This window comes from Galeopterus variegatus, unplaced genomic scaffold (assembly GCF_000696425.1).
Source record: "Galeopterus variegatus unplaced genomic scaffold, G_variegatus-3.0.2 Scaffold4572, whole genome shotgun sequence".
Taxonomy (NCBI): Eukaryota; Metazoa; Chordata; class Mammalia; order Dermoptera; family Cynocephalidae; genus Galeopterus; species Galeopterus variegatus.
In genome coordinates, this window is record NW_007730683.1 from 156,069 (window position 1) to 166,977 (window position 10,909).

Consider the following 10,909-nt stretch of genomic DNA (forward strand, 5'->3'; position numbering starts at 1 on the left):
CACACACACACACACAGGAGCCCTGTGCGTGCAGAACACCCTCGTTCACCCGGACCAAACTGTCACTGAGAGCAAGGCCAACGCTTCAGAGAGCGCTTTTCCTGCCAGCCCACACCATGGAACCCGTCTCTCCAGTCCTGATCTCTAGTCCTCTCGAAAAAGGCTCATGTGTCCATTGTCACTGAAACACGATGATAGCAGCTTAAAGTCCACAAATAGTCACACAAACGAACAACACGCAAATGGGATACATGTTACATCGCAGAGGAAGGGGACACTTCAGGATTCAAGGCAGAATACAAGGTGACATTCAATCTGGCTTCAGAAAAGGAGGCCACATCTTAACTTTCTCATTTTACTCAAACAGGAGAGTGGTTTGTTTGCTGGTCATTTAGTAAGGTGGGAAGTTTTAAATAAGGAGGGGAGAGGAATGCCTACTTCACTTAAAGAACTTAATCTCCGTGTCGACACAGTCATAGAAAAGATCTCCCACTTCGGCGGGGTCCAGGGACCCGGAGCTGGCCAAGATTTCTTCCATGGCTTCCAGGCCTTGCTTCTCCAGCTCCAGCATGGTCTTCCTCAGCATGCGACCTTGCTCCTGAGGAAAGACACGGCTGCTTTACGTGTCAGCAAAACAACAGGGTCGCCGCAGTGGACACAGAAAACCAGGGGGGTCTGGCAGTCCCGTCCGCCCCTCCCATCTGTTTCCCACATGATGGCCTGGGGGATCGCTCTAGAATGCCACTGTGGTTCTGTCACTGCCTACTGAGAATGCTACACAGCTCCCCGCTGCCCTCAGGACAAAAGCCAGACTCCTGGGTGACATTTAGGGAAGGCCCTTGTACAAGGCTCTTGCCTGCCTGACCTCCTGCCACATGCCTCCCTCCCCTTCAGCCAGACGAAATCCACTGCATCCTCCCCCACCATCCCCTTCCCCGCCACTGCACGGGCGCCCGCCCCCTGGAGGGCCGTCCTCCCTCAGCGCATCGCCACCTTGCACCCATCTTCAGCCCCTCGGAAAGCCTTTCCTCTGGACCCCACAGCACAATGCCTCACTCCTGCCATGCCGTTCTCACCCTCTCCTGTGACGGTGTGCCTATGTGGCTGTGTCCCCTATTACACCGTGATCTCCCAGGGAGTGGGAAGTGGGCTCACCTCTGCCCTGCAGTGGCTGGGACATAGCAGGTACACATAGCAGGATCAATGAATACGCACATGCCACGTCTACCCCTTATTCAGTCTTTTTCTGAGATGGTGCGATCTCTTCTCCCAAGCAGAAAGGCTCATTTACAGAGGATGACAGCGAAAAGCTTCCATCTGCCCAATTAGTCCCAGAACTGAGAAGCTGCTCCCGCCACCATCCACAGTTCCTAGCACTGCTGTGACTGAAACTAAGAGTCATTTCTGAATTTCGAAGCCCACCAACCTCATCAGAATCGTCTCTCTGAACACAGGGACTTTTCTACCTCTGCCTCCTAATTGCCAAATACCCACAAAACCAGACACCACAGAGTGATGTTTTTAGTCTACCTGGGGCTTACTGTCTCATCCTCCTAGAAAATAAGCACAGTCAGGCACTAATTTGGACAGCCCCGGAGAAAACTCGGCTGCGTTCAGCAGCAGCCTTCACGGTTCCAGGGAAATTGTCTGGCAGGAAGGACAGACATAAGACACCTGTGGGACTTGGCGTGTCAAAATGGTCATTTCTGTGGAACAGAAGAGCAAGTTCCAAACAGTGAGAATGCCCTTCTCAGAGAAACTTTCCGAATTCATTTGGACTTACTGCTGGTGTGGTCCTTTTCATATAGTCCACCACGCCACATATAAGAAAATAAACTCGGCCAGTCCACGCAAAATATATGTACCAATCTACCCAGAAGGTGGCCCTTTTCTTCAGGACAAATTCGACCTATTAAAAGTTGTTACATAAATGCTTGGGGAAGCAGATGAGTGACTCATCACCACATTTTTCCTTCCTCCAGCAAAATATAGGCCTGAATTTTATATAAAAATCTATCACTAATGGCTGCTGTAGGCATATATTGGGTGCTAGGGGCCAGATATTGGGTGTTTTTCTTGTTTGAACTGGATCTTGTAACTATTAACTAAAGCTTTGTGAGCGGGGGTGGTTGCACTTTGAAGACTTTAAAAAAAAACTGGGAATTGAGAATGTTTCTTTCTTTCTTTTTTGGCGGCTGGCCAGTATGGGGATCAAACCTGTGACCTTGGTGTTATAAGACTACGTTCTAACCAACTGAGCTACAGAATGGTTTTTCAAACCGTGTTTGTATTATGGTAAAATATACATAGCATAACATTTCCCATTTTAACCATTTTTAAATGTACAGATCAGTAGCATTAAGTACATTCATGCTGTTGTGTAACCATCACAACCATCTATCTCCAGAACCTTTTTGAAGAGTTACTTCTTTGAAACTGCATCTGATGGCATCTTTAAATAAAGTGTTGCCGTCAAGTACAAATTTTTACTCCCAAAAGTATACAAATAATTTTAGACAGCAGATAAACAGTCATCCTACTGGAGCTGCACACTTCTATTCTTAAGTAAACAGTAAATGAAAGATATTCTTAACCTACTAAGTCCCAGAATAACAGCAAAAGTAGAGGCTTCATTTATTTAGTTTCGGGAGACAGGGTAGGAAAATTAACACCAGCATTCTAGGCTCTCTGGGAGGAGCCCCAGATGTGCAGGGGCGGTGGGCGGTGGGGAGGGATGAGCTTCCTCCATGACCCAGCCCACCCCCCACAGGCCCTCAGCCAAGCTCACCTGGTCACTTTCGATGACAGTGCGTGCCCACTCATGGGCCTTGTACAGCTCATGCCGGCGGTCTGGTTTCTCCTGGAATCGAGGCTCCTTTTTGGCAGGGTCATCATCTCCAAAGCAGGGAGACTGTGCTTTGGGGACAAGTTTTACATCATCAACAAAGATGAAAGGCTTGAATATGGACCTGGAGAGAAAGGAGAGGCGCTTCAGCCAGACTGAGCATGGGACACCCAAAGATTGTCCTTTTATTCTGCTAACATTTCCTGAGCCAACTTGGTAGGAAGGGGGGTATGTATGACAAGAGAGATGCAACTGCATGTTTTAGTAGCTATTTTGGTAAAACTGACAGCCATTTGCAAATTCCTATTTACAATGAGAAGACATCAAAACAGACTTTGTTCTGGGAAGACCTTTTGAGAGGCCCCTTTTAGTTGCGTAAAGAAAAGCACATGGCAGGCGGTGTTCTGAGGAAAGGGTGGAATGGGCCATCTATCTGAGTGAACAAGGTCTGCCCCTTTTTCTAACATGGTTTGCTGGAAGTGGCCTTCTGGAAAGGAAGGGGCTTTTGCTTTTGTTTTCTGAGATTCTACCTTATTAAAAAATCTTTGGAATATCTCTGATAGACTCAAGGAAGAGACAGATTAAGACAGATGACAGAAAAGGATCCCAGAGGCCCCAAAGGGGACACGCTACAGAAAACAGAAGTCTGTTGTGTGAGAGAGCCAGTGCTGGGCACAGTGGGTGGCTAATACCTCCTACTCTTTTCGATTCAGCTCTTTTGGCAGAATGGGTCATCTTAGAGAAGATGGCTATGTGAATGCATGCATGCATGTGTGTGCATGTGCATGCATGTGTGTACTTGTGCCTACCTGGGCATGCATCACACACACACACAGCAGCGCATGTAAAGAGCTGCAGCCTGGGATCCCTGGCCAACGGGGTGTGGGGTGACTGCAGTCGACTGTAACACTGGGGATAGCCTTATACTCCCTCTCTACACCCAGAGAAAACCCTGCTGGATCAGAGGGCCACTCCTGGCAGGCATGGCACCTGTGGGCCCTAAGGGTGGCCTGTTTTCAGCCACACCATGGGGCAGTGCCTGCAATAATAAGAATAGAGAATGAGCCCCCCCACACCCCTGTAGAGACTGGATTTGTTAGATTTGGACATTTTCTCTCCCCTCAACTGGTATTCCCTGGCCCACCCCAAGGTGCTTCAAGTGGGTTAGAAATCAGCTGGGATATTGATTCCCTCAGCTCTGAGGTATCCAGGACTGGAGGCAGCCAAAGCAGCCCCAGCAGTGTGCCAGACAGATATTTTCATGTATGCCATGATCTGAAAAGGAATGGGAACCAAAACCCTTGCTACCCAAATTGTGACCTTGGACTTGCAGCGTCAGCATCACCTACAGAACCCCAGGCCCCACCCCATCCTGCTGAATCAGAATCCACATTTTAACAAGACCCCAGGGATTGGTAACATCTCCAAGTCCACAAAGCACTACTGTAGACAGTGAGAAATGACCTCCAAGGGTAGCTCCCTGATGACAGCACTAGAAAGAGGGCTCAAGTGAGAAAAGAAAGACACTGATCACATATGCAAAACTGGGGCTTGGGCCAATTTAATTCAAATATTAAAAGCAGTGAGACCTTTGTACCCCAAGATGGTGAAGTGGGCAGTACTGGTTAAAGACAAGGGCCAGGTTCTCTGCTGTTCTCTGCAGGTCATACAAATATGTGCCAGAGACTGTTCCCATCCTCAGCCCGATCTGCTGCAAAGCACAAGGCAAGCCAGACTGGACTGTACCAAGGACTTCCCTCCCCAGCCATCATCAAAGGAAGTCCCCCAAAGACACAGGGGAGCAAGCATTGCACGGAAGGAACACACACGTCCACTTCCTACTGCCTCTTGAATAGATCATTCCTTTTCCCTTCTTCTGAATGTTGAATGTGAAAAAGGAATTAATGCAAAACTTAAAACTATCTACACCAATCGTGGTTACATGAAGTTAAATTTTCTAATGGGTGAGTCAGCGGATTCTGCAAAAGGGCTGCAGTTTGAGGGTTCACTGCAGAGGATAATGGAGGGAGACAGAGAGGGGAGAATGGAGGGAGACAGGAAGGGGAGGGGGGGAGGGGAATGGACAATAGGAGGAGGGGGAGGGAGACAGAACGTGCCCAGCACAAGGGACATCCAGAACTAACTGCCTCTGAGCTACCTCTGGTTTCTGGCCACACAGCTGCCTACCAAGAGCCAGGCAAGCATCCTACCTTCCAGCACCAGAAAGCACGGAGGGTTTCCTGAAAAGTCAGCGCACATCATGGCCTAGTCAGCAGACAGTGACCTACAGCCTCCCAGGCTGGCGCAGAAACCGTTCCACAGCAGACACTCCCAGGCTCCCATCCAGCAGCCAAACCTGCTCAGTTCACACCTGCTCAGTTCTGGAGCTCTGAGCTGGGCAAAACTGGGCACAGTGTGGCTCCCACCTGGGCTGCTGGGCTTTCCAGTGGGCCTGGTGCAGGCACCCCCCACCCCCATCTCCCACCCGCCCCAGACCATGAATGGTGTTTGCATATGCAATGCTTCCTCACACAGTCCCTGCAGCACACTGCTTTTTTCCACCACTCAATAGCCCCAGTGGGAGCGATACCATCACCAGGAAACCTGTCCTTTCATTCCTACAACCTCAGTGCTTTCCCTACTATGCATCTCTGTACTCTTCTGACACACTGACCCCATGGGGGAGGCGACAGCCTGGCAGCTCCCACTCAGCTGAACCACCTCAGGGTAGTGGGGGCAGGGAACTGGGGGTGCAAGCCCCCCTCTGCCTCTGCCCATCTGTGGAGCCCGTCATTGTTCCTCTCAGACTCTCGTCTGGACTAAAGTGATCTCTACAGTCCCTTCCAGCTTCTAAAAATAGCTTATTTCTATTTCTATGTCGTGAGGCCTGTGAACTTGTGCCTCCAACTTCAGTAAGTTCATGCTAACCACAGTCATGGTCTTCTGCCAATATACAGGACATCCAATGTATAGGATAATAGTACAACAAAAAGATGAGAAAGCTCTTCATTCCCACTCCACACTCTGCAGTGAGGAGGTTAGTTTAATCAGCAAGGGTGTCTGGTGGCTTTTCTAAGATATGAGGGACCATATGCTTCTCTCTCCCATCTACCTGTTTTATTAAAAAATTATAATAGTAAACACATGGAAGTTTACATAATATTTAAAGCAGCCAAAGCTCTCCAAGGATCTTTTTCAAAGTCTATAAGGAAGTCAGCATCTTTAACTGCTAAAAAAATATAAAGCATAAATTTGTCAAGATGGTTAAAGGGAGATTTTTTTGACACTGAATAAAAATTATTGCTGATAATAAACTGTAATGATATGACTATTTATTTAAACCAGGATGTGGGAATTATCTACAATCCAGGTTTTACCATTTGTGCCCAGGTATCCAGAAAAGAGGAATGGACTCAGTGGTTCCCAAACATTCTGATTTCTTGCCAATCCTTATTGAAAATCACATTTAAAATTCCAAATAGACAAGGAGATACTCTGACATTTTCCCACATGTGAATCACAGATGGTAGTTTCTTAAATGCCACTTGAATAAATGTATGCCAATTAAGGATACACCCGGCCATGTACAACCCCCTGGGCAGGACGAGGCCCCTTCCAGCATGTGCCTGGAGCTCCCAGAGTGTCCCGTGGATGGCTCTGATGCGGGACACATCTGAGAAGGCTCCCGAAAGGTGATTCTGCTTCTGTCTTCAGGGCTGACTCTAGCTGACCTCCAGAGAGGTCACCGAACCGAGAATTCACTCTGGCTTCTCAGCCCCTCCATGCCATGGTGTGACATGAACACAAGATGATAGGCCAAAAGGAGGAAGTGCTTCAGTAGCAAAGGACAGCCCAGTGGCTGGTTAGTGCATGGGTTTAAAGCCGCTGAGCTACTTTAAAGGCACCCNACACACACAGCAGCGCATGTAAAGAGCTGCAGCCTGGGATCCCTGGCCAACGGGGTGTGGGGTGACTGCAGTCGACTGTAACACTGGGGATAGCCTTATACTCCCTCTCTACACCCAGAGAAAACCCTGCTGGATCAGAGGGCCACTCCTGGCAGGCATGGCACCTGTGGGCCCTAAGGGTGGCCTGTTTTCAGCCACACCATGGGGCAGTGCCTGCAATAATAAGAATAGAGGATGAGCCCCCACACCCCTGTAGAGACTGGATTTGTTAGATTTGGACATTTTCTCTCCCCTCAACTGGTGTTCCCTGGCCCACCCCAAGGTGCTTCGAGTGGGTTAGAAATGAGCTGGGATATTGATTCCCTCAGCTCTGAGGTATCCAGGACTGGAGGCAGCCAAAGCAGCCCCAGCAGTGTGCCAGACAGATATTTTCATGTATGCCATGATCTGAAAAGGAATGGGAACCAATAACCCTTGCTACCCAAATTGTGACCTTGGACTTGCAGCGTCGCATCACCTACAGAACCTCAGGCCCCACCCCATCCTGCTGAATCAGAATCCACATTTTAATAAGACCCCAGGGATTGGTAACATCTCCAAGTCCACAAAGCACTACTGTTGACAGTGAGAAATGACCTCCAAGGGTAGCTCCCTGATGACAGCACTGGAAAGAGGGCTCAAGTGAGAAAAGAAAGACACTGATCACATATGCAAAACTGGGGCTCGGGCCAATTTAATTCAAATATTAAAAGCAGTGAGACCTTTGTACCCCAAGATGGTGAAGTGGGCAGTACTGGTTAAAGACAAGGGTCAGGTTCTCTGCTGTTCTCTGCAGGTCATACAAATATGTGCCAGAGACTGTTCCCATCCTCAGCCCGATCTGCTGCAAAGCACAAGGCAAGCCAGACTGGACTGTACCAAGGACTTCCCTCCCCAGCCATCATCAAAGGAAGTCCCCCAAAGACACAGGGGAGCAAGCATTGCACGGAAGGAACACACACGTCCACTTCCTACTGCCTCTTGAATAGATCATTCCTTTTCCCTTCTTCTGAATGTTGAATGTGAAAAAGGAATTAATGCAAAACTTAAAACTATCTACACCAATCGTGGTTACATGAAGTTAAATAATGGGTGAGTCAGCGGATTCTGCAAAAGGGCTGCAGTTTGAGGGTTCACTGCAGAGGATAATGGAGGGAGACAGAGAGGGGGGGGGGGGGGGGGGGTGCAGGGGAGGGGGAAGGGGGGGGGGGGGGGGGGGTGCAGGGGAGGGGGAAGGGGGGGGGGGGGGGGGGGTGCAGGGGAGGGGGAAGGGGGGGGGGGGGGGGGGGTGCAGGGGAGGGGGAAGGGGGGGGGGGGGGGGGGGTGCAGGGGAGGGGGAAGGGGGGGGGGGGGGGGGGGTGCAGGGGAGGGGGAAGGGGGGGGGGGGGGGGGGGTGCAGGGGAGGGGGAAGGGGGGGGGGGGGGGGGGGTGCAGGGGAGGGGGAAGGGGGGGGGGGGGGGGGGGTGCAGGGGAGGGGGAAGGGGGGGGGGGGGGGGGGGTGCAGGGGAGGGGGAAGGGGGGGGGGGGGGGGGGAGGGGAATGGACAATAGGAGGAGGGGGAGGGAGACAGAACGTGCCCAGCACAAGGGACATCCAGAACTAACTGCCTCTGAGCTACCTCTGGTTTCTGGCCACACAGCTGCCTACCAAGAGCCAGGCAAGCATCCTACCTTCCAGCACCAGAAAGCACGGAGGGTTTCCTGAAAAGTCAGCGCACATCATGGCCTAGTCAGCAGACAGTGACCTGCAGCCTCCCAGGCTGGCGCAGGAACCGTTCCACAGCAGACACTCCCAGGCTCCCATCCAGCAGCCAAACCTGCTCAGTTCACACCTGCTCAGTTCTGGAGCTCTGAGCTGGGCAAAACTGGGCACAGTGTGGCTCCCACCTGGGCTGCTGGGCTTTCCAGTGGGCCTGGTGCAGGCACCCCCCACCCCCATCTCCCACCCGCCCCAGACCATGAATGGTGTTTGCATATGCAATGCTTCCTCACACAGTCCCTGCAGCACACTGCTTTTTTCCACCACTCAATAGCCCCAGTGGGAGTGATACCGTCACCAGGAAACCTGTCCTTTCATTCCTACAACCTCAGTGCTTTCCCTACTATGCATCTCTGTACTCTTCTGACACACTGACCCCATGGGGGAGGCGACAGCCTGGCAGCTCCCACTCAGCTGAACCACCTCAGGGTAGTGGGGGCAGGGAACTGGGGGTGCAAGCCCCCCTCTGCCTCTGCCCATCTGTGGAGCCCGTCATTGTTCCTCTCAGACTCTCGTCTGGACTAAAGTGATCTCTACAGTCCCTTCCAGCTTCTAAAAATAGCTTATTTCTATTTCTATGTCGTGAGGCCTGTGAACTTGTGCCTCCAACTTCAGTAAGTTCATGCTAACCACAGTCATGGTCTTCTGCCAATATACAGGACATCCAATGTATAGGATAATAGTACAACAAAAAGATGAGAAAGCTCTTCATTCCCACTCCACACTCTGCAGTGAGGAGGTTAGTTTAATCAGCAAGGGTGTCTGGTGGCTTTTCTAAGATATGAGGGACCATATGCTTCTCTCTCCCATCTACCTGTTTTATTAAAAAATTATAATAGTAAACACATGGAAGTTTACATAATATTTAAAGCAGCCAAAGCTCTCCAAGGATCTTTTTCAAAGTCTATAAGGAAGTCAGCATCTTTAACTGCTAAAAAAATATAAAGCATAAATTTGTCAAGATGGTTAAAGGGAGATTTTTTTGACACTGAATAAAAATTATTGCTGATAATAAACTGTAATGATATGACTATTTATTTAAACCAGGATGTGGGAATTATCTACAATCCAGGTTTTACCATTTGTGCCCAGGTATCCAGAAAAGAGGAATGGACTCAGTGGTTCCCAAACATTCTGATTTCTTGCCAATCCTTATTGAAAATCACATTTAAAATTCCAAATAGACAAGGAGATACTCTGACATTTTCCCACATGTGAATCACAGATGGTAGTTTCTTAAATGCCACTTGAATAAATGTATGCCAATTAAGGATACACCCGGCCATTTACAACCCCCTGGGCAGGACGAGGCCCCTTCCAGCATGTGCCTGGAGCTCCCAGAGTGTCCCGTGGATGGCTCTGATGCGGGACACATCTGAGAAGGCTCCCGAAAGGTGATTCTGCTTCTGTCTTCAGGGCTGACTCTAGCTGACCTCCAGAGAGGTCACCGAACCGAGAATTCACTCTGGCCTCTCAGCCCCTCCATGCCATGGTGTGACATGAACACAAGATGATAGGCCAAAAGGAGGAAGTGCTTCAGTAGCAAAAGACAGCCCAGTGGCTGGTTAGTGCATGGGTTTAAAGCCGCTGAGCTACTTTAAAGGCACCCGCATGAGGGACAATTAAACTAACGCAACCATGAGCAACACTACAGGAAGCCCTGTCCCTCCAGCCTTCAGCTCCCACGGGAATAAATCTAAGGTCGGAGACATGCAGTCTCACGACACGAAGCACCACATGGCTTCCAGGATCTCAGATTCCCACAGAATGCTGGCTTCGAGTGACACTTTGAGGCACAGCCAAGAAACAGGCTCCCCTGGAGGCACCTTTGCCTCATCTGCCCTTTTTCCTTCCAAAATCTCGTGATGGGTGCACCAAGTCAGTGTAAAAGATCTGCTCTCCAATTGTTTGTTTTCTCATTTGGGGAAGAACAACAAAATTATCATGAAATTCTCTAATACTTTGTAGCACATCATAATTTTCAATGTCTTTGCTCTCAATTCTCATGGTATTCTTATTCATTTATTCATTCATTCAGTAAATACGTGTTGAGTCCTGACTTAGTATTAGATACTGCTCTAGGTACTTAGGGATACAGCAGTGAACAAGGCAGAGCAAAAGCTTCCATCCCATTTTACAGATGAGATGGCTGAGGCTCATGGAAGCTAAGTGCTTTGCCCAAAGTCACATTCCTTTTTTTCTTTTGTCTTTTTCGTGACCAGCAAGGGGATCACAACCCTTGGCTTGGTGTCGCCTGCACCGCACTCAGCCAGTGAGCGCACCGGCCATCCCTATATAGGATCCAAACCCGCGGCAAGAGCACTGCTGTGCTCCCAAGCGCTGCACTCTCCCGAGTGCG

At 49.8% G+C, this 10,909-nt stretch overlaps 1 protein-coding gene across 1 annotated transcript in view; it reads right to left on the bottom strand.

Moving 5' to 3' along the window:
* Nucleotides 1-341: 341 nt before the first annotated feature.
* The window catches only part of SCRN1 (secernin 1), a 25,137-nt gene continuing 14,569 nt past the window's right edge, over nt 342-10,909 (bottom strand). The window contains exons 4-5 of the mRNA XM_008587852.1: nt 2,789-2,969; nt 342-598 (exon numbers count right to left, since the gene is read on the bottom strand). Coding sequence (XP_008586074.1) covers nt 440-598; nt 2,789-2,969 — 340 coding nt within the window. The 3' untranslated portion in view covers nt 342-439. The remainder of the gene's footprint in view (nt 599-2,788; nt 2,970-10,909) is intronic.